This window comes from Poromitra crassiceps, assembly GCF_964638095.1.
Source record: "Poromitra crassiceps genome assembly, chromosome: 21".
NCBI classification, from domain to species: domain Eukaryota; kingdom Metazoa; phylum Chordata; class Actinopteri; order Beryciformes; family Melamphaidae; genus Poromitra; species Poromitra crassiceps.
In genome coordinates, this window is record NC_139638.1 from 28,976,776 (window position 1) to 29,001,775 (window position 25,000).

Consider the following 25,000-nt stretch of genomic DNA (forward strand, 5'->3'; position numbering starts at 1 on the left):
TGAAGGCATGGGTGACGGCCTTTGTTTCACATTTATGGAGGGATCTCATTGTTCGCTCTACTCTGCTTTTCTTTGAAGTCTAAAAGTAAAAACAAATATAATCAACACAATTATACATTATCAGTATCAAATAATGCATCAGTCACATGCCGTCACTGCACAAAACAATGCATCAGTCATGTGCATCAGACACATACAGTCACTGCACCAAATAATGCATCAGTCACATGCAGTCACTGCACCAAATAATGCATCAGTCACATGAAGTCACTGCACAAAATAATGCATCAGTCACATGCAGTCACTGCACCAAATAATGCATCAGTCACATGCAGTCACTGCACCAAATAATGCATCAGTCACATGCAGACAGTCACTGCACCAAATAATGCATCAGTCACATGGAGTCACTGCACCAAATAATGCATCAGTCACATGAAGTCACTGCACCAAATAATGCATCAGTCACATGAAGTCACTACACCAAATAATGCATCAGACACATGAAGTCACTGCACCAAATAATGCATCAGTCACATGAAGTCACTGCACCAGATAATGCATCAGTCACATGCAGTCACTGCACAAAATAATGCATCAGTCACATGAAGTCACTGCACCAAATAATGCATCAGTCACATGAAGTCACTGCACCAAATAATGCATCAGTCACATGCAGTCACTGCACCAAATAATGCATCAGTCACATGAAGTCACTGCACCAAATAATGCATCAGTCACATGCAGTCACTGCACCAAATAATGCATCAGTCACATGAAGTCACTGCACCAAATAATGCATCAGTCACATGAAGTCACTGCACCAAATAATGCATCAGTCACATGAAGTCACTGCACCAAATAATGCATCAGACACATGCAGTCACTGCACCAAATATTGCATCAGTCACATGCAGTCACTGCACCAAATAATGCATCAGTCACATGCAGTCACTGCACCAAATAATGCATCAGTCACATGCAGTCACTGCACCAAATAATGCATCAGTCACATGCAGTCACTGCACCAAATAATGCATCAGTCACATGCAGTCACTGCACCAAATAATGCATCAGTCACATACAGTCACTCCACCAAATAACGCATCAGTCACATGCAGTCACTGCACCAAATAATGCATCAGTCACATGCAGTCACTGCACACAATAATGCATCAGTCACATGCAGTCACTGCACACAATAATGCATCAGTCACATGCAGTCACTGCACCAAATAATGCATCAGTCACATACAGTCACTGCACACAATAATGCATCAGTCACATGCAGTCACTGCACCAAATAATGCATCAGTCACATGCAGTCACTGCACCAAATAACGCATCAGTTACATGCAGTCACTGCACCAAATAACGCATCAGTCACATACAGTCACTGCACACAATAATGCATCAGTCACATGCAGTCACTGCACCAAATAATGCATCAGTCACATGCAGTCACTGCACCAAATAATGCATCAGTCACATGCAGTCACTGCACCAAATAATGCATCAGTCACATGCAGTCACTGCACACAATAATGCATCAGTCACATGCAGTCACTGCACCAAATAATGCATCAGTCACATTCAGTCACTGCACCAAATAACGCATCAGTTACATGCAGTCACTGCACACAATAATGCATCAGTCACATGCAGTCACTGCACCAAATAACGCATCAGTTACATGCAGTCACTGCACACAATAATGCATCAGTTACATGCAGTCACTGCACCAGATAACGCATCAGTTACATGCAGTCACTGCACCAAATAATGCATCAGTTACATGCAGTCACTGCACCAAATAACGCATCAGTTACATGCAGTCACTGCACCAAATAATGCATCAGACACATGAAGTCACTGCACCAGATAACGCATCAGTTACATGCAGTCACTGCACACAATAATGCATCAGTTACATGCAGTCACTGCACCAAATAATGCATCAGTCACATGCAGTCACTGCACCAAATAATGCATCAGTCACATGCAGTCACTGCACCAAATAATGCTTTACCTTGAGTGGGGATCAAACTGCACAGCTCAGCAAAATATTTTGCATTGCTACAATCCGTTCAGCCAGCAAGACTGCTATGTTAATAAGAGTAAGCTACTATTTATAGTTGACTGAAGAAATCCTCCAATGCATTATGTCTAGAATATATCTGTTTTGCATGATGCAAAATATATACTGACGGCTTTGGTCTTTATTGCACAATCCAAATCTTCATCCAAACTTGCCATTTTCAGCGTGTAGGAGGCTAGCTTGCTAGCTAGCATTGTTGTTGTCGTTTCACAGCGGCGGAGGCATTTGAGAGCGGACACGCAGAGAGCGGAAAGGGATTCCCCTTCGCTTCGACTGAAATGGTCAGAGCCAATGGCAGAGCTTATCCCGCAGCCTGCTTCCAGTGAGTCAGACTAGGTAACGAGTACAGATCCTGTACAGGCCCACGGCGCCTATACCGAATTCGGTGTTGACAATGTCAAAATCTAAAAAGTAGATGGCACAAGTCATTACTGTTCCGGCTGTTACATATTGCACCATAGGCCCCACCCACTTTCACTGATGTTGACAAAACTTCTTATTTTGACTAGTACAGCATACCTGATCAGGCATACCAAATTCCATGCAATTTCATCATTGTAGCACCCCCTACTGGTCATTGATGATATGGTCATTGATGATAATCTGATGATGGTGATCATCAAACGGAGGAGATGTTACAAATGTGTTTTTCATACATTTCAAAATAGCTAAAAAACTTGACCATGAGGGTCCTTGAGGCAAATTTGTAGAGAGGTCAACTGAACATGTATCAAAAAAAAGTTTCGTCAAAATCAGACTTGCAGAGTGGAAGTTATGGCCTATCAAGCCACAGAGGTCCTCATCCTCCAGGTTTTTTCCAGGTCATGTAGATAGGACTAAGCCCTGAGCTCACTTACTGCAGTACAGGTAGCACGACAGAAAAGTGGTAGCCCCCTCTACTACACGGTCATAAACTCTCTCCTGATATGACCACAATCCTATCAGCTACAGTCAGGACTGCCCAGCTTTGGTCCTTCCTCAGGCTGCTCCTCTCCCTCTCTTCCTTCTAACACTCCTCTCCATACACTATAGCAATGGCCTCCGCTTTCTATACTACTACAACCACAACAAAAGCACCAGCGCTATGATTTATGTATATGCTTAACACTGATGTTCCTTATTCTATTACTGGACAACTTGTGATGATAATGAATTACTGTATCATCATTTACTGTTGGCACTCGTTGTATAAACAGCATCAGCTGAATTGAACATGAAATATGAAAAGACAATCATAGTTCTTTTTCAAACCATGGGTGTCCACAACAGTGTATACTTCCACTTTGTTTGATTTTTTAAAGGGCCGCTATAATATATCTTTCACTCTTCAAACTTGTGCTTTACTATTTCCTTACATCTTTCTGAGATTTGCCATTTATCATGGAGTGGCTTTTGGAAAGAATGCATCTAAAGTGTTGTGAGTTGGAGACGAGCACATGTTTCCTCTGATCCATGTGAAGTCGCACCAGCCGCTTCTTCTCACCTGACAGTGAGAAGTTTCAACCGCAGATCGTAAGGACGTGCAGATGTTGCCAACTTGCCGACTTTGTTGCTATATTTAGCTACTTTTCAGACCCGCCTGGTGACTCAAAAGCAACAAATCTTGTGACTTTTGCTACTATATAGCTACACATCCATTGTATTTATATCTCAGTCATTGAGTAGAGCGATGATAGCCTAGAAACTTCATTCAGATGTCAAAATGCTTAGTGTGCCACAGAGATCACACTCGCACGTGGGTCCACATTGACACATTGACCACAGAGGCCCCAGTGGTCATCGGATGCTCGGAATCCACACATTGCCGAATGGGGCCATATTTATACTGGAGCAGACGCCGAGTCGAAGAATTCAAACAGGTTTCAAATTGAACGTGTTTCATGTCATGTGTAAAGGTTGTGCTGATGACCCAATCAGCTTTCCCCAGTTATCGTGTGACCTGGACTAATGCCTGAACTGCATAGCCTACCCAACACATTTTGGAGATACCCTGTCATGACTGAAGACTTAGGGCCTGTGTCCACCTAGCGTCTTTTCATCAGCTCCGGCGTCTATTTTCAGTTGTTTCCAATGGGGGGAGAGAGTATGCGGGCGCACACGGACGTCTAGAGAAAGTGCGCGGCAGCGCCCAGCGTCTATTTTCACAGCGCTCCGGCGTTTTTCTGTGCCCCGACTCCCAGCGTTTCCAGCTGAAAATATTTGAACTTTTCAGAAAGACGCTGGTTGTCGGTTGCTCCTTTTCTGGCAACTAATCATGGAGAAACTATCGCAACAGAGACAGAAAGGCTCAATTGTGGGAGCAGATTGGCTAGACACTTAATATTTCTGGTGAGTGTTGAGCTAAATCACTGTATGTGTGTTGTTTGCTAATGTTAGCTGTCAGCTATCAAGCTACTACCGCACTGAACTAACGTTAGTTTCAGATGTTAATTGTACGCTGAGATCAGCGCTTCTCAGCGTACTTCCAGCGTTTAACGGTCGGAAAAAGACGCTAGGTGGACACAGGCCTTTATATGGTACTTATATGTTATAATGGTTAAACTCGTAATGTAATGTCATACTCCCTTGTTTCTGTAGTTGTGCATTAGAAAGCAAACTCAACTGGTGCTTGAATAATAATGTTATTAATAATGTTATTCAAGCCAAAAAAAAATCACGCATGTCAACTCATGACAAAAGCCTGTGACATGGCTAATAAATGTGGACACATTTTAGTTTGCCACTATTCTGTTCCATGTGACGTTTGTAATCTAGTTGAGTTTTTAAATCGTTCCTGACAACGTGAATGTGAACGCGAACGAAACCGTTAAAGCAAACTTTGGATGATATTGTACACGTACCCTTTTTGGACACTGCATGTCCCGGGCCAGGCTGAGCAGCAGCTCGTGAGAGATCGGGTCCACCAGGTTGAGAAAAGCTGCGTTCTTGTACAAAATGTCATTGAGCGACGTTCCCAGGAGGCCCAAGTCCTGAGAGGAAAAGAACAGACAGGAAATTGATTCGTTAACTCTCCGTTAGTAGAAGAAGGAGAAGAAGAAGAAAGGAAATTCAACATTCAGCCTTTCAGCCTTTCAAAAAAACATATTATTTTCAAGCTATGCATAATTGAATATTCAAGTGACATTTCATGCATAGTTTAATGGCAATGGGTGTTTATTGTCAGTGTTCATCTTGCCCTCTTATCGTGCTCCAAGCTGATAAGGTATCGGGATCAGAGTCGTGCGCGCAGAGGAAACACCGCGCCCCAGGGGTCAGGGCATGGGGGTCAAAGTTTAAGCCGGCTTTAGTGTCGTTAAGATAAAAGTGACACGTTCTCTTTCAAAATGGTTGATTTATCTCAAAGAATAAAATTACTCCAGTGAAGAAATCCACACAGGAGGTTTAATCATTCTCACAATACAAACAATTCTCTAAAGCAGATGGGTTCTTCCAGTGTGGATGACTCAGGGCCACTTTAGGGACCTCACTTTGGATTGAGGGTCGCCATCCCCAAAATGTAACATATGATAATTCCAAAACAAATCTTTTATAGCCTATTTTTTTATAGCCTATTTTAGACTCAAATGCATGCCAATTGTGAATCGTGTGAGAAATATATGTTGTGTTTTCTATGGCAGAAAATAATGATTTGTAGATGTTTTATCACAGAGACAGACACACACACACACACACACACACACACACACACACACGCACACACACACACAAACAAACACACACACACACACACACACACACACACACACACACACACACACACCATACCTGGCAACATTAGGCTGTGCAAAAGAGCTCCCCTCTGAAAATGGTTTTCCCCTCGCCAAAATGTTGCCCTACTTTGGAGCGTTATTTAGCCACCTTGCTAATGAGCTAGCATGAAATAGTTGGTACCACTGGATTCCTTAGGTCATCTAGTTTCATATGATACCTACATGATACTCTGGCTTTAAAACTGGGAACGCTACAGCCTCTGAAAGGCAGTAAACCTATCAAGAATCAGCCAACTCATCACTGGCCACCAGGAACATCCCCGAGGGACGAAATTGGCCCGCAGGACTCAAGTGAAATGCATTCCTGCTTTCTAGCCTTATTCTTCAGTATCCCTGAGCTGAGCAGAGTGCCTCGTGCAGAGAGCAGTGGAGTGTATTAACAGCAGGAAACAGGGCACACCTCCAGGGGGCCATGGTATATTTGTATCATCTGCAGGCAGTGTTTCTATTTGCAGTCACAATGTCAACATAGGAAGCTGCGTCTTCAGGTGTCGCTTCCACACACATCACATCACATATCCCCGCCAGCACACACACGCGCACACACACACACACACACACACACGCACACGCGCACGCACAAGCACACACGCACACACACACGCACACACACACACACACACACACACACAGCAAGCAAACCGTAAACAAACAGTACAGTAAGCAGACATGAAGCTTAATAAGTGAAACCAAAACATTCACGGGATGAAAGGTTGTGAGCAGAAAGGTCGCAGGTTCGAGCCCCCGTGTTATCTCCGGCTCCGGTCGGACGTCCACAGAGGCACAATTAGCCGTGCCTGTGGGTGGGAAGCTGTATTAAGGGTATGCGTCCTGGTCGCTGCACTATTGCCTCCTCTGGTTCGTCGGGGGTGCCTTTTTGGTGGTGGTGGTGGAAGGGGGGGGAGGGGAACTGGGGGGAATTGCGTGATCGCTACATCCTGCTGGGGAAACTACTCATTGTCAGGTGAAAAGAAGCGCCTGGTGACAGCACATATCGGAGGAAGCTAGTGTGCTAGTCTACATACATGTATATATATATATATAGCCTATATATATATATTGACAGCCCATATTGATTTATAAATAATCTACCGCCGCTTATCGCTCTCTCTTCTCTGAGATCTAACTGGTCTTGTATGTCAGGAAGGAGGAGAACATCTTTCCACTGGTCCAGCAGCTCATTGGCTCTTCTCTTTACAGCGATGTGTTTTGACGCTATGTATTGTGTAGAGACTGCAGACGGGAAAGTGACAGTTCAAGAGCTCAAATGCTTCTAGAGTTCCGTGCGAACTGAAAAGACAATGCAGCTCACAAAGAGGAGGCTGGAGGTTGCAGCTATGTAAAGCAGCGTGCGGCACGCTCGCTCTGACAGCCCTATAACACTTACAGGCCCGGGGGAAGCAGAAAGAAAAGTCCCCTCAGCAGTTTCACCTCCTCCAGCTTTCTACTTGATTTATTACAATGGAGCTTCAGTGGGATTCCCTGATGCTGGGCTATCCTCTAGTCTAGTCCCTCTCTCCCTTTACACACCTTCTTACTGGAGACTGTCCTCCAGTCCATCTCTCCCTTTACAAACCTTCTTACTGGAGACTGTCCTCCAGTCCATCTCTCCCTTTAGAAACCTTATTACTGGAGACTGTCCTCTAGTCCCTCTAGTCCCTTTACAAACCTTCTTACTGGAGACTGTGCTCTAGTCCCTTTACAAACCTTCTTACTGGAGACTGTGCTCTAGTCCCTCTAGTCCCTTTACAAACCTTCTTACTGGAGACTGTCCTCCAGTCGCTCTCTCCCTTTACAAACCTTCTTTACTGGAGACTGTCCTCTAGTCCCTCTCTCCCTTTACAAACCTTCTTACTGTAGACTGTCCTCCAGTCCATCTCTCCCTTTAGAAACCTTCTACTGGAGACTGTCCTCTAGTCCCTCTCTCTCTTTAGAAACCTTCTTACTGTAGACTGTCCTCCAGTCCCTTTAGAAACTTTCTTACTGTAGACTGTCCTCTAGTCCCTTTACAAACCTTCTTACTGGAGACTGTGCTCTAGTCCCTTTACAAACCTTCTTACTGGAGACTGTCCTCTAGTCCCTCTAGTCCCTTTACAAACCTTCTTACTGGAGACTGTGCTCTAGTCCCTTTACAAACCTTCTTACTGGAGACTGTCCTCTAGTCCCTCTAGTCCCTTTACAAACCTTCTTACTGGAGACTGTCCTCTAGTCCCTCTCTCTCTTTAGAAACTTTCTTACTGTAGACTGTCCTCCAGTCCCTTTAGAAACTTTACTGGAGACTGTCCTCCAGTCCCTTTAGAAACTTTCTTACTGGAGATTCAACTGTGTAGTTACATGTTACTGGACCTGTAAAGAAGCTCTGGCCTGGGACAGAGATTGCTAAAAGCCAGTGGTGGATTCGAAACACTGAACTTCTGATTGCAAAGCAGGCGGCTTTAACCACTCAGCCACGAGGGCTTTCCAATTTTTGTGGTGGAGTTTGAGAGGATAACTGTATGTCAGTCAGATGTAGTTGCCACTTTGTAGCTTTGTTATATTATACACAGAGACTCTCCCATCTCCCCCTTTAGAAACCTTCTTACTGGAGACTGTCCTCCAGTAAGAAGGTCAAAAGGCTGCAATTGGCCAAAAGATTTGGAAAATATCGGCATAGCGGATATCAGCAAAATAAATCCAATATCGTGCATCCCTAATGTGCAGTGTCGGATTTGGTGCAATTTGGTTCAATATTAATAAGCTTAGAATAAACAAGCGAACAGCGCTCTGTGCAGTAGTGGGGTGAACGCGGACTGCACGAGTGCAGTGTAATTACAGGATCAGAAGCATATCTGTTCTTGAATTTCTTTGTGAGGGATTCAGAGCTGAAGCCCTGAACTAACCGTCTTTTTGTAAATCCACACAGAGACCTCATCCCGCGTGGATTAATCTCACTGCTTCCTAAACACATAGCGTGTGGAGCGTTTTTCCAATTAAGCCTCTGACAGCAAGTCTGCTATACATCTCTGTTCTGTGGTGTCTTCAGATCAACGCTATACAACAGTCTCTGGCAAAGCTGCTTATCTAATCTGACGGCTGCCTCCTCGCAGGAGTCTGAATAATAGAGCCATGAGAGAGTCGTGAATCGGAGATCGTGATCCCACACACCCACAGCTCATTACAATCCAATTAAGCGTATCGGAGAGTGCAATAAATCAAGTCCTCACGTCTTCCGCTTCGAGCATGCTCCAGTTGTCAGTTGACGTCGACCTTATAACTCCGACGCTTATTTTCGCGGGTTTTCGTGAAATCCAAGATTAAACGCTCTTTTATGCGTCGAGAGAAATGTTATGGCCCCTCAGGCTTATGTGATGCCACCAAAACCCAAAAGGTATCAAGTCGGGAACTGCATGGTTGTCACACGAAAATATAAAGCTGCTTTCCTCTTTTCTGAAAAAATGACATTTGAGAGATACAAGGTATTCAGCCAACAGCAGCAACGCTGTAGCAGAACGATCTTCAAAGTAGGACAACGCAGATATGTCTGCTTGCTCATTTTACCCATGGATGTATTAAAAGAACTGGATAGGGGACAAGCCACGCCCACCCATGCATTCGGACGGAGGCTGCTCACTGGCGCATGAAGTCATCATGGGGGGGTTTTACTTCCTGACCATGCGGCCTAAGGCGAAGTGCGCATGTGTGCCATGACGTATTCCATGACGTCTCCCACCCCTCCCACCCATGGATGTATTAAAAGAAGAAAATACACCCGTATACGGCTCTTAGTGGCTTCTGAAGAAAAAAATGCCCCATAAAAAAAATATTTGATAATTAAAAGAGTCATTTTATACTTTGAGTGACACCCGGAAAAAATTCAACTGGGTTTAACAGCTGCCGGGGTCCCCATGCAAGTGGATGGGAATTTTCCTTTCTGGGCTGCATGGCGTCACGTGACTTGCAATACAGAGCTTCTCCACCATGTTGAAATGGCTTCACAGCCCAGCGCTATTCCTGGGGGGCTTGATTTTACCCAATGGGGTAACACTTTACTTAAGGGTACATAAGATGACTGACATCAAAGAGAGGATAGAAGGCAAGAGTCGACACTCTGGTGCTTTTTTGGAAATGGCGCTGCTGCCATTTTGGCCCTGAAAAAACGCCTCCTTGCGCCAATAGGACAACAGCAGAACATTCATCAGAAGCATGAAAGCCAATCAGAGGTAGCCTAGTCTCTTCTTTGCTGTGCGTTGATGTTACAATGCATGGAACAACCTACTGATAGTCAGTTCTTAGCAATGAAAGTTATTTGCTGACATGACAGTCATAACCATGACATGACACCTGTCATGAACATGAAAGAGGCGTTATGAAGGTTTATGACTGTTGTCATCAAGTGTCATTTTCTAAATTATGTCATTGTTAATGCAATGTTGACATTGTTTGAGATGTCTTTGTTATGACAACTTGACATTAACCAAGGCAACATAACGTTTCAATATCTTCGTTATGACAACTTGAAATAACCCTCAAGTAAAATGTTACTAGAAAGTAGGGATGTCACAATACTAGAATTTCTACTTCGATACCGATACCCAGGAAAATATCGATACTCAATACCATTTTCGATACCACGCGGGGGATGACAACACATCAAGAGGCATAAAAAATAAACAAAGACAGATGGACGGACAGATGCACGCTTCTCCATAATCTAGGCCTGATAAATTAAAAACTTTGACTTTACACAGCGGATTACACCTGCTCTATTAGTCATCAGCCTATCATAACAAGGCAGATTACACCTGTTCTAATCATCAGCCTATCACAACACAGCAGATTACACCTGTTCTAGTCATCAGCCTATCATAACACAGTAGATTACCCCTGCTCTAGTCATCGGCCTATCAGAATACATTGAACTTGTTGAAGCAAAAGATACCCACCAATGACAGGGAGGGACAAATCAGTGGTATGTTTGATTTTTCATTAAGATAAAGCACTGCTGATATTGATACAGTTGCAAATGAGTATTGTATCAGTTTCAAATTGTTATTGATACTTATTGATACTATCGATACCTGTTGCAAATGGGTAATGTATCAGTTTACATTTTTTAGTATTGACTTTTATCGATACTATCGATACTTTTGACAACCCTACTAGAAAGAAAGGGTATATTCCTGAGCAAAGCCCTGTACGCCCCAGAGGTAACATGTAGATTGATTCAGCAAAGGAATCTTTTGTCAACCAATTTGTTTGGAAAAAGGATAAATCACATCTATTACGCTCACATCTCCAATCTTGCTACAGTAGAATGTTTGATCCTTCTTTTAAATTAAGGTGCATTACAAGAAAAATATACCGTACTATACTACTATATCAATCCAACTTGTATTTACGTAACATTTTCCATTCTAAATCAATAAAAATGTTAAATTACTGAAAACCTTTTTTAAAGATGTTTCGGTGTTGTCTCATTCATAATTATGCATTAGATGATATGACTCACAAATTGTATAAAAATATCAAGTATCAAACTGACTCCATAACCTTGAATAGCTGTAAATATGTATATTGAGTGGGCTGCTCTGGCCTTCAAGATGCAACACCCTGCTTGGACACATATTGAGACAAAATTATAATATTCAGTGGAGGCTTAAGTCCTGTACGAACATAAATTAATGCCATATTTGCGAGGTTTCCGTGCTACAGCTATAGGCCATGCAGCGATCACCCAAAGCAATGTCGTTCTTAATAATATGTTTTCATGGTGTGAAATGATCAAACAGTTTGAGAAGTAAATCAGAAATTAATCTTATTTAGTATGTCATGTAAAGCATGCATGCAGGTTACGTGAGTTCACACCACACTTTTGACATATAAGTGCAGTACTTTGTTTTGTATTTCTGTAACATCACACAAAAATATTAAAATAAATGTGAAATTATTGATTTGTATTTAATGTAAAAGGGGGAAAGTATGTATAAAAAATAACAAAAATAGATACATTCTTTACTCTAATTATAAATTAGAATAGTGACAAAAGTGACTAATATCAGTTAAGCAGGTTTTTCTATCGATGCTATGTGCTTTTTTAAAATATGTTTTTCTTTCTACTATGTACACAGTAGTATGTGTGATTTTATCTGCTGTGCACCTGCAGGATGGAGTCCAGTACAAATTTCCCTATGGGAACATTAAAAGTCTATCTCATCATCTCATCTCAACATGTAATGCTGAATTAAATAAATAAATACATAAGTAAATAAATAAATAAATAAATAAATAAATAAATAAATAAATAAATACAATGGGTAACCTTCGACTTCACGTATGTATTTGAACAACACAGAAAACACTTTAATTACTGTTTTCTGCATCATTGCACATTGGCATGTTTCAGAGCTTAATTAATATGAGTATCTGCTGATTCTTTGTTCACTAATGACTATCAAGAAGATCCCAAACTAATTACCTTAATGGCCTAGAAGGCAGATCTGCAATGGAGATGCAACACAAGGCCGGTGTTATTGGTTCCTAGTTGTAATGACTTCCTCTGTGTGAAGGAGGCATGGCTCCAACATCCATCATCTCAAGTAATTATCTCCAAATCCATCCCTGCCTGAGAGGAAAGGCTGCTTCACTGCACGAGCACAACCAGGAGATCCCCTGACCAGTGCTTTGACTGTGAGGCTCAGTGTGAAGTAGCGCTTTTACGATATAGCATTTACTCCCAAAAAGTAGTCAACTGGTCACCGGAGATAATATCATATTTCTTCATATATCGGCAATCATATCGGTATATAGGCCGATGTTACTATTTTTTTAATATGCAGGATGACCCTTGCATCCAACAATGCCCCTATGTTGAAGATGGAGTTGTAATAAATCGAACCAGGCCGAGTGATTTTTCAATGAAGCGACATGTCACTCAACCTGTTCGCTGACGCACGGAGCACGTTAGGACAGCTTCATTTGGAAAAACTGAAACTATCTGATATTCGCTCGCTCGTTTGCAATGCGTCCAGTTAGGAATCGGTGGTGGCTGCTATATATTCGAGAGATCACTTTTGTGGGGACATATATGTCAGATATGGCTTGAATGCCGCTTGTAAAATCGCCTTTTCCAGCATTTAACGTTACCGCGACCACTATTTGGCAGCCGACTTTTTGGCGATGTGCAAACGGCTCACTATTTGTCACATATAGATACAAACTTTAAAACGTTACTTCCGGTATCGTCTCAGTGGGACAAATGGTAGAACAGTGCCTGAATGTTTCGCAAGCCTACGTTTTCTAACCCTATTGCCAGAATAAGGTTTTTCATGGAGTGGAATCTTTGCTTTCTGAAATATATCTCTGATGTACTGTAGTCTTAATTAAAAGTCTATCTCGCGGCTCGCCCCTCGCGCTCTCTACTCTCCACGGAAGATTTCCTCGTGTGAAAACAACAATGCCTCTTGTATGGAAGGGTAACTCCGGGGAATATCCGGACCTGATTCTGATTAGTCCAGAGTTCATGTCTGAAAGTAGCATAAGATGCACAGAAGGTCGGTGGTTGGATCCCTGGCTCCTCCAGTCCGCAAGTCGACATGTCCTTCCTTGGGCAAGATACTGAAGCCCAAATTGCTCCCGATGGTGGTGCCAGCACCCTGCGGGGTAGCTTGCAGCCATTGGTGTGTGACTGGGTGAATGTAGACATGTGTTGTAAAGCGCCTTGAGTGGTCTGTAGACTAGAAAAGTGCCATATAAATGCAGTCCATTTACCATTTACTCATGGTTCTGATAGTCGCCTAGTCTGTGAAACCCATAGTGTGAAGTATTAATAGTCAGACATTTGGCTTCAGCCCCACATAACCTAACAGCAGCAATGCTCTGGTCTGGGTGAACCTCTGGACGCTCTGGTCTGGTCTGGTCTAAACAGTTAATACAGTTTTCAGCTTCACAAAGAAGTTCAAGTCCCTTCCATCCATATTAAATCCTCAATTCATGGTTTTAAGCTGATTGCTCATAGTGAACAATCAGTCTTTTCTTCAGTCTTTGTTTTTTTTAGACTCCAATAAGTTTTATAGCTTCAGCTGGTTATTATTTTCTTTTCTGATCAGATACAGCACACATCTGCATAGTGTATTATATTGTATGGGAGGGAGGTTTCCTGACTGGGTGCCCTCTTAACCAGACGCACTTTGGAGCATTCATTCATTCAGATCAATTATTCCCAGAGGTGGAGGATGTGGTGAAGGTGAATGTGCGGTCCATTAATGAGATGTGCGCCTACGTCATCCGGTTGGAGTACAATAACATCGAGGGTATGATCCAACTGAGCGAGCTGTCAAGTCGACGTTTCCGCTCCATCAACAAGCTCATCCGCATAGGCCACAACGAGTGTGTGGCGGTCATGATGCGAGTAGACAAAGAGAAGGGAAACATCGATTTATCAAAAAGAAGTTCACGAGAGGAGGCCATCAAGTGTGAAGATAAATGCATTCAATCTAAAACTGTGTACAGCCAAGGCCCCCCAAATAGCATTAGCCACGTTGGTGCTTACTTAAATAAATAAATATAAATAAATTAAATTGTCCTGTGGTGTTTTAGATGGCCTATCAAAAAGGATTCAGTGGGTTTTGTCCTGTTTGGTAGCAGACTGAATATTCAGGCCTACATGAACCAGCTGGACAGCATTCCCTTTCAGAGCAAACAGGTAGTTTATTGAGACAGTTTAAAAATGTGTTTATCATCAGCACCACTATGCTCTTCCACTATGGCAGCCACATAATTAATTGTTGTTCACAAAAAGATCAGAGGAGGCGAAGCAAGTCAAGTCCTGTGTCTCAGATGTCTCAGTCCTGTGTCTCAGTCCTGTCTCAGTCCTGTGTCTCAGTCCTGTGTCTCAGATGTCTCAGTCCTGTGTCTCAGTCCTGTCTCAGTCCTGTGTCTCAGACGTCTCAGTCCTGTGTCTCAGTCCTGTGTCTCAGACGTCTCAGTCCTGTGTCTTCATGTCACTTCATGTCCACTTAGGAACCTGACTTAAATACAGCTTAGGGCCTGTGTCCACCTAGCGTCTTTTTCCGACCGTTAAACGCTGGAAGTACGCTGGGAAGCGCTGATCTCAGCGCACAATATACTTGGAAGCAGTCTGAAACTAACGTTAGTTCAGTGCGGTAGTAGCTTGACAGCTGACAGCTAACATTAGCAAACAACACACATACAGTACAGTGATTTAGCTCAACACTCACCAGAAATATTAAGTGTCTATAGCCAATCTGCTCCCACAATTGAGCCTTTCTGTCTCTGTTGCAATAGTTTCTCCACGATTAGTTGCCAGAAAAGGAGCACCCGACACCAGCGTCTTTCTGAAAAGTTTAAATATATTCAGCTGGAAGCGCTGGGAGTCGGGCGCACAAAAACGACGGAGCGCTGTGAAAATACTGTAGACGCTGGGTACTGCGCACTTTCTATAGACGTCCGTGTGCGCCCACATACGCTCGCTCCTCATTGGAAACAACTGAAAATAGATGCCGGAGCTGATGAAAAGACGCTAGGTGGACACAGGCCCTTAGAGTGGCTTTATTGCAAGCATTGTAATTTGTCACAATGTGATGATTATTATGACCACTTTGCAGAATGGCTTCAATAAAATCTCCTCAATGGGCACTTATCTCTAGCTGGACTAGGGGCTACTTTCTATACGAGGGATCAGCCGAGCAGCATTTTGGTAAACAAACCGCGTCACTGGGTGGCAACCGGCAATGGAACCCTATGAAGCCTGGGCTTTGGGAGGCTTGAGTGTCTGACTCTAGCCGGCTGACTCTGTTTACATTTTAAAAACGGCGACAGTTCACACCACTTCAACACGACATGCATAATACATCAAACTCTCGAGCTACTTCTGTTCTCACTCGGAATGTCAAAATATAAGCGATGTGATGTATAGTTTTTGAGATATTAACGTTTGTTTGGCACAACTCATGCTGCGGGGTTTTCTTGGTGGCAACTAGTGACGTCACGCTGATTCGTCCTATTCAATTGTCTATATTAGCAACATACCCACTAAATAGCCAGTAGCCTACACTTCAGAGTGATTGAAATAAGCAAACAACAGGCTAATTGGACAGGCTGCTACTGCATTCAACATGTTGGGTGCAAAGCCTATTGTCAATTTTCTTTATAATTTACTGTCTAAAGCAGTGGTTCTCAACCTTTTTACACCAAGTACCACCTCAAAAATTACCACCATATGAAGAGAGGGAGGGAGCCCCGCGTACGTACCACCAGTGCTACCCGTACCACAGGTTGAGAACCACTGGTCTAAAGGATGCTATGACTTAGTTGCAGATGAAGATCTAGATGATCAATTTAGATGTTACACTGTAAGGCCATTATCAAGAACTTTAATTTTTTTAGTGGCACTCTCTCTCTCCCTCTCCTCTCCTCTCTCCCTCCCTCTCTCTCTGGATTCAGCCTATAGGCCTGCAGCGGGTTTACTTGTGTTTACATTGGAATAGCAATGAATGCCAAACTTTCTAAATACTGTAGGCTACGAGCAAAGTTTGACCAAACTGCCACATCGCGAGTGAGACATCATCCTCATCCTCATCATCATCATCATCATCATCAAAACCCTCACCTTCCTCAGCAGTTTGAGCACTTCGCCCGCTTGCTCCATCTTGTGCTCTCTGAGGAGCCTCTGGATGTCCCGGATCCAAGCCACGCGTCTCACATACGGGCTGCGGTTGCCGCTTCTCCGCTGCAGCATCCCCGGCAGCTTGTCCGACTTGAGCATCAGGGATGTAAACAAGAAGTCTCCCCCTCCGCCGCCGCCTCTGCCCGCCGCACTTCTCTCGGCTTCCCCGGCGGAGGAGACGTCATTATTCCGCTGGCGTCTCCTCTTGGACAGTCTGCTTTCGATATCGAGACTCCTCTGTCTGGTCAACTTACAACCCATCCCTTCTCGAGAGAAGATGCGTTTGGAGAGGAATCGGTAACATCACATCTTCACTTGTAGAACGCGCTACATGTTGTCCCTATACGAGGAGCAGGACAGGCGGGGATACGCTGAAGAGAAACCCGTCTACTACACGTAGCATAATGTTAAAAAAAAGTTGTACCGTTACTCAAACTGTTAAAACAAAATAAAAACACGCCATCATCATTTGTGCGGAACACTTCTCTCCTGCATGCCCGCAGCCTCCATGCGCGCACTGCCTGCACACAGCAGGACTCTCTGGCAGCTCGCTGTACTCGGGGCTGGTGCGCTCCTCATCCAATCAGATCGCGATGTGCTGCTGTACCGTTAGCTCCATGCAGCCTGTTGTGTGTGTGTGAGCTGAGCGCTGCCCGGCTTAGCTTTTTCCCCATTTTATTTCACCTAATCAAGTTTATTTGACATGTTTGTTTGTCTGCACATTTTCAAAGCGAGGGAGGGAGCAATCTGTGCACTCTCAAATCCAGTACAATTCAAATGATGGCTCCCCCATCCATCATCCCACTCTGATTAATAGTAAGCCACTGGGCTTTTTGACTGACTGATGATATTAATTCTATTAATTCTCAATATAATAATATCTGTTGGCCATTAGAGCAGCATAATAGCAGCAGTAGGCTACAGCAGGGAATATAAAGTAGGCTATATAAAAACATAAACAGCCAGCAGTTCAGCAGATCTATATTAAGTGGATTGAATGAGTAAGTATGGGAAAGAGTAGGCCTATGGAATACTTTTTTTTATATATAATATCAAAGTAGGCTATATAAAAATCTAAGTGTATAAGTAGGCTATATAAAAATCTAAGTGTATAAAGAAGAGATAATGTGTATATAGGCTATGTAATGGTGGAACCATTATGAAAGTATGAGTGTGTGTGCTGTGCAGTATGGCTATATAGGCTATATATATATATATATATAATAGGGAAATGGAGACTGAAGAAAGCAGATGCCATTTTACAGCAGCATATAGTGCCAAGTCCACAGAAGGCCACATAATCCGTACATAAAGTTTAATAGCCTACGAAAAGCCATGTGCATTTTTGAGGTAGCATAGGTGAAAGTGTCATGTGCAGTGCAGCTAAAATATGTCCAGATTGGGAAAAACCCCCAAAACATTACAGCAATTAATTAGCTATAGCTACAGATGAGTCTGCATGTGAGTGCAGAGAGCAGTCCAGGGTAGTTTGTTTTAGACGATGCATCGCAGGCGCCCTGCTTCAGACAGCTCCCTAGTGGGCTGAGACATGGGGTCGTTTGGGGCGAAGCAGCATTGTGCAGTCTGATGCTCGTCAGCACTAAACAGCACCTCGAGCGCTCTGTGTTGCACTTTGGAGGGGATGAGACGGTGGATAAATGTGCTGTGTGTAGCTACATCAGCTCACCATGGAGGCGGTGGGAGGAGGTGTTGTCTCGGATGGAGTGGACTTTATTCTCCTCTCTGTCTCTGCTAATACCAGGGTGTCCAGGCACAGGCTCATTGTCTATCTCTCCAGCCTCGGTGCTGCCTCCCCAGCGCGCTGCGTAGAACATATCAAGTAGTACCGTGCCTCCATGTTATCAGTCTAAAACTAGTTCAGTCTAGTTTTTGCTTGACTTTACTAACCTTTTGTTTTGGGAGCTTTGATGCTTTTCGTGGTGCAACCAGGAAGTAAACAGCTCTGGTCATGTGACACTTTACACTAAACATATTTCATTGTGACCCTTTATTACTTCAATATTGGCTGGAAATGCATTGTCATTCAGTAACATTTTAAGAGCCTTAAGTTATAAGTGAAAAAGTAAATTCATGTTATTCCTGTTCCCCAAGGCAGTTAAGTCAATAAAGTGCTTCCCAGACAGACTTAGGCCAAAATGGTGTCCCATTCGGGGGCACTGTTCCCCTGTTGTTCTCAGTCCAATCCTGGTGGGTGTTCTCTCCATCCCTGAAAGTGGAGAAAGCCCTGAAAGCCTTAAGTTTCCTGTTGTGGAAAGATTTAATTCAAACTTGGATAAACATCTGTTGAGCATGCATGCATAAAACAATATCTATCTGACAGAGTTGTGCTGAGTATAGAGCCTATAGCACACATGGGCAAAATGTGGCCCCAGGGCCAGACGCGGCCCTTGGACCATTTCAATCCGGCCCTCAACATCCTCAAAAGGAAAAACAACAACCCCCAAAAATGAAATAAAAGGCAGAATTATGTTAATAAATCTCAACTGTTACAGCCATTGGATTTGTATCACAGGATATATTATATTATATCAGGGGAGTAACAGGAGAAATGATTAATCACAGAGGGAGAGCGGGTTAAAAATAGGGAGTGTTGGCAGGCATGCAGGGCCGGTTCCAGAACAAGATGACTAGGGATGCATCCTAGATAGAAAGGGGTGCACATGCACGGGCCGACCCGGGTGGCCGGCCAAAGGCATGACATGTTAATTTACTAAAAAGAATGCATTTTACCATCATTTCAAGTAGAATGATACCAGCCAAGCAAGAATATTTCAAGTGTTTCAAGTGCTTTACTGAAATATTTGGACCATATAATGATAATACAATTATCTCAACCTTAAAAGGTTACATATAGGTGCCAAAAAGCCATAAATTCACATGAAAAAAATGTTTACCACTCTTTTCAACTGAGCATGCAGACAATTAAAATAAGGGTGCAATGCGTGCTTTTGCACCCCTGTAAAACCGGGCCTGCAGGCATGGTGTCCAATGGGTGGCCCTTCGTTTACTTGATGTAAGTCAGTGTGGCCCTCTGGAAAAAGAAATTGCCCACCCCTGGCGTATGTACTTTACCATTCAAACGTTTGAGTTTGAATGGAATGGAGTTTGAACAGTTTAATCTGTTTGAACGTCACCAAAAAGATCAGCTAACAAAACAAACAAGTCTTTGTCATGGATCTGTTTAACTATCACCGTGCAGATAAAAGAACCAGTCATCAGTTAACAGATCAGTGATCGAGGTGGATTGTTATTTCCTCTCACTTTCAGGGTCATGCAATTGCTCCGTGGCATTTTGGGTGGTTATGTGAAGATTGAAGACAGATGACCAATTATACATCAAAGTGACAACCTGAATGTCGTCTCGTGTTCCTCAATCGGTCCCTGTCTGCGTATTTCCCCGCGGTAACACCTCCGAGGTGTTTTATGGAGGGGTGGGTTAAAGTTTAATGGCTTTGTGATAGTTACACATTGAGAGGCCACAATAGAACTGCTCAACCTGACGTCGAGCCAGATCGTGGCACAGGCACGCAGCAGCAGTGAGCAGCCAGTTGCAGAGGCTGTGAGAGAAAAGGTAAGATAGACTGAACGTTGTTCCGGTCAACCTCGTAAATTGTTCAACTTGAAGCCAATTTATACTATGTGAGAACTGCTTTGAATAGTCTATGTAATGTGCAGTGTTGGGGGTAACTCATTACAAAAGTAACATATTACATGTAATATATTACTTTTAGGAGTAACTCAGTAACTTATACCTAATATGATTTGAGTAATATTATACCAGTTACTTTGTCAAGTAACACAAGTTACAAATTGAGTTAAAAAAGATTAATCAAAGCACATAGTAAATAAGGATACAATCATTTCCTAATCAAATTGTGTGTTTTTATGCAAATAACCACTATAGATGACAATAACAAAGGAAAAGAATAACATTTAGAATTTTGGACGGTTTGGACTGACTTCAAGACGGTTGCAATTATTTTTTGGGATGGTTCGACGGGGCGGCGATGTCATTCTTCTACTACTGTTATTTTGGTGAAAGTAATGCAAAAGTAGTGTAACAAGTAACGAGTTACTCTACACAGACAGTAATATTGTAAAGTAATGTATTACTTTCAAATGAAGGAAACTAGTAATATGTAGTATATTACATTTTGAAAGTAACTTGCCCAACACTGGTAATGTGTGTTAGCACTTGTGCTGTACAAGTGAATCAAAGTATCCTGTGTTGCTAGCATAGCCCAGTGCAGTTCCTTTGACACAACCTGCAAGACAGTATGGGATGATGTGATGGATAAAATGGGAGGTATTTTTGGACTAAGATGCACCAAACTTTTTAAAGTTTTGTTGGCTGCATAAAGCACAGACTTTCCAGAAGGATATAGGGCCTATTCTCTGTTCTGAAGTTTAATGTTTATTTTATTTCACCTTTATTTAACCAGGTAGGTCAATTGAGAACCAGTTCTCATTTACAATGACGACCTGGCCAAGAGCCAGCATAAAAGGCAAATAGAAAACTATTGGACATCAAGAAAAACATAGAAACAGATAATACAATTATACACGTCATCTACCAGGACTGCACTGATAAAACAGACACAGTGCAGCAAAGATCAGAAATAATAATAATGTAATTTATGATTCTAGACAACATGGCTTTATATCATAAGGGACAACACTTTTTATTTTTTAGGCTATATGATCAGTAGTGTTCAGTGCCATACACAATCATTTCAATATTATAATTTTCCATTTCTAATAAGTTCATGCATTTTTAAAGTTATCCCCCCCCCCCCATTCATTTATTCAGTCAACCTTCACTCATTCTTTCAGAGTGGGCCATAAGAGCTCAGGCTGTCAGTGGAACTTTGTGTGTAAAGTAAATATGTAAAGTGGTAGCAAATGTTTAACGATGCAATTTTCTTAATTATTCGTCATGTATTGCTTCGACAAAATGTGCTGTAGCGTATGATAGTAATAAGCGTTGGTGAGGTTGGTGTGTGGGTAGTGTCTCTCCCCAGACTCAAATATTACGTTGAATCGCTATGTGTGGTTTATCTCGGTACTTCCACATTCCCAGAGCAGAAACGCTTTGCTTAACTCCTGGGAGACAAGCCGCCCTTAGGTTTTTCTTGTCCTAGTTCCGTCGGGGACCAGGGTAACCGGGAAACTGTGCCTCCACCCCACTGACCTAAAAAAAACATGGACTTATGCTGCCTTCCAGACACATGGGACGTGGGTGTTTCCCAGTGGAAAAGTCCCACCCCCCACCTTCAAAGCATTCCAGAGCACAAAGGCAAAACGCAACCAAGAAACATGGCGGACCGCGACAAACTTTTTTTTGTTTGGCAAATAGCAAGACAGCTTAACAACGAGTAGAGCACCATCCTTACATATTTAAATGAAAATGAGGAGCAGCAATGACACATAATGTAACAGACTCTATTATACATTTTATTAAGGCACTTAATACTTTGGACTACATACTCCATGTTGCGGCCATTGTTGTGTGACGTCAGACAACTGGTTCCCAGCCTAGTGGGGGTAGATTTTTTTCTCCCAGTTTTCAAGTGGGAGCTCCCACTTTGAGTGCCGTTCCAGCGCACTTTTCCTAATAGGAGGCCAGAAAATCTGAAGGTCCCAGTTGTCTGGAAGGCAGCAAAAGCTATCCCATTCATTTTGCTCTCCCGTTTGGAGTTGATTCGTTGGTCGTCGCCATCTTGATTTTTCCTCAGCAGAGTGGGAGGGAATGGGTTGAGTCGGGGGTTTCCCAGAGCCGTAGCTCCGCCTGCTATTGGTCCGTGATCGGCAAGCTGCGCGATCACTGGACAGACGATCTGTCAATCACCCCCTTTTCTATCATCTATTTTACTCCAAACGGGCGAGTTATTAAAAAAAAAGACCCCCCTACAGTTGTTATGAAAAGGTGAAATTAGCTATATAGACCGAAACCATGTTAAGGTCCAGGCTGTAAATATGCTTAATTACTGTTACAAAGTGCGGCATTTTTAACAGGAACGACGGGCCTTCTGAGCCCTGCCTCAAGTGGCCATTTGAGGAATTACAGCTTAAACAAAGACCTCCGCATCTTCCTGGGAAAGGGGCAGAGCTTGCCCGCTGTTCCACCCCCTGGGGCCGATGGCTTCCCACGGTGCACATTGTGCCCCTGGCTCTTCTGAACATGCGCCCAGTGCTCCCTGCCCTTCAGTGCATGAGACTGTCAGTGTTCACTGCCTGCTCCCCACCTTAAGGTCTAGTTCGAGGCCCACGCCAGTGAGTCTATTGAACCACACCATTCCACCCGCCTCCGGACGCTGAGGCAGGGCTGAGTGACCAGTCACATTTGTGCCCCGTCAGGGCCGTGACGTGCCCACATAGGGCGACGGACTCTGTCCGTCACAGACCTATAGCTGCCTTGGTCAACCAGTCTCTCACATTGGGTTGTGGATACAATCCAACAGGCATAGTTGGGTTGTCAGAGAGGGAGCTCTTTCCCTATAACTCCTGGAAGACAAGCTGAACCTCAGGCCTTTGCTTGTCCCAGTTTCATTTGGAGGCCAGGGTGACCTGGAAATGTGTGCCTCCACCACGGAGGCTCAATGGAGCCGAGGGCTTCCACAGTGCTGCGCTGCCTCCCGAGCCTTGGATTTTGCCCGCAGAGAAATCTATTATATATTAATCTATTATATAATATATTGGTCACCAGAGATGGGAAGTAACGAAGTACAAATACTTCGTTACTGTACTTAAGTAGATTTTTCGAGTATCTGTACTTTACTTGAGTATTTAATTTTCTGACGACTTTTTACTTTTACTTGTTACATTTTAACACAAGTATCTGTACTTTTACTTGTGTACATTTTCAAAACAGGTTCGTTACTTTTGTTTAAATGCACGAGGATGTAATTCAAAAACGAGTAGAAACGGGAGAACGGAGCAGAAGTAATAGACGAGTTTCCCAGCGCTGCTGATAAAAGCTCATTCCAGCTCCGCCAATAGTATGACTTGGCACTCCTCCGGGGCGTGGACAAAGAAGAGAAACACGGATTTTCTCTGGGGGGAGACACACACAGACATTAGGAGCCGTGCAGACAGCCAGCACTTATTAGCGCTCCTCTTTTTGCAATTAATTCTCTATAAGTACGCGCTTAGCGCGCATCTCTTTCAAGAAGCATTTCATCGAGTTTAAAAGCTGGTGGTGTTTTTTTTAGCGCAGCGCTCTGGGCGCTGAAAGCTGAGGAAAGTTTAACAGGAAAAGCGCCCTGCTCCTCTTCACTCCTCCCACCTCGAGTCTTCTCCCAGGAGAGGAGGATTTTCATCTCGCTGCTTCCAGAGTTGCCAATCATCTGGCTTTTCCAAGGGTTCTTTTTTAAATAACCGCTCCCTACATTCAGTTTGTGCACTGTCAACATTCAGCTAATATGGAATATGGTGGTGTTCTAACACCAGAGACAGTTCTGTCTTAATAATAAACCTTGAATTTGTGAATGTGATCAACCTGTGGACATTCAGTTCCTTATCCATTAGGTATCAGTATCATATCAGTCTCGAGTATTGTGATTCTGCACTTTGTAAGGGACACCTTGTAGGCCTATCCAGCAGTTAAACTTGTCTAACTATTTGCACATTCATATATCATGGAAATATTAATGAGGGAGGACTAGATATGATTTTAATGGGGGTTTTTTGTGTGGAAAAACCATAGCACACTATTTAAAGTAGAGTTTTAAGATGTGTAAAACATTTGTAGGGGATCTTTTATCCTCAAATTATATTCTATGATGTGAGGTTCAGTCATTCAGAAAGATACGGTAAAAATACTCTTACTTTTACTCGTTGGGTACATTTCAGAGCCTGTACTTTTTTACTTTTACTTGAGTAAAATAATTGAATCAGTACTTCTACTTTTACCGGAGTAGTTTTTTACACAAGTAACTGTACTTCTACCCAAGTACAGAATGTCAGTACTTTTCCCATCTCTGTTGGTCACATATCTGAGCCAGGCACGTTACAAAGTGCAGAAACAAAATAAACAAGACTAGGCAAGCCTAGTTAAGTCGCTGCCGCTCAAGCATGCGTGTTTCAGCAATGGGGAGTCAGTCAGTCAGTAAGCCCCTGAGACGTTTCTTGGCCGGCCTGTTCTGGGTCCAGCAAAAAGAGCTATCAATGCACAGAATCATAACAAGTGGCAAAAATAGTACACTGAAAATATGAACAAAGATGAAAAAACTGGTGTTGGAAAAGGGTGGTAGATTTTAGTGAGCTCCACCAATAGAATTGGCCAAAAAGGGGGCATGACAATGGACACCACAAACCTTGGTAGAAAGTTTGGCACAGGTTTGTACTATACTGAGTGCCCTCTAGAATCTAGAATCTAGAGTCTAGATCAGGGGTGTCAAACATACGGCCCTGGGGCCAGAACCGGCCCGCCAAAGGGTCCAATCCGGC

The 25,000-nt window shown here is 43.1% G+C and overlaps 1 protein-coding gene across 1 annotated transcript in view; it reads right to left on the minus strand.

Annotated features, from left to right (window-relative positions):
- The window catches only part of LOC310795533 (leucine-rich repeat-containing protein 75B-like), a gene marked incomplete at both ends in the record, with an annotated part of 43,419 nt that extends 26,627 nt beyond the window's left edge, over nucleotides 1-16,792 (minus strand). The window contains 2 exons of the mRNA XM_083657600.1: nucleotides 4,939-5,067; nucleotides 16,475-16,792. Of these exons, the coding sequence (XP_083513726.1) occupies nucleotides 4,939-5,067; nucleotides 16,475-16,792 (447 nt within the window). The remainder of the gene's footprint in view (nucleotides 1-4,938; nucleotides 5,068-16,474) is intronic.
- Nucleotides 16,793-25,000: the final 8,208 nt, after the last annotated feature.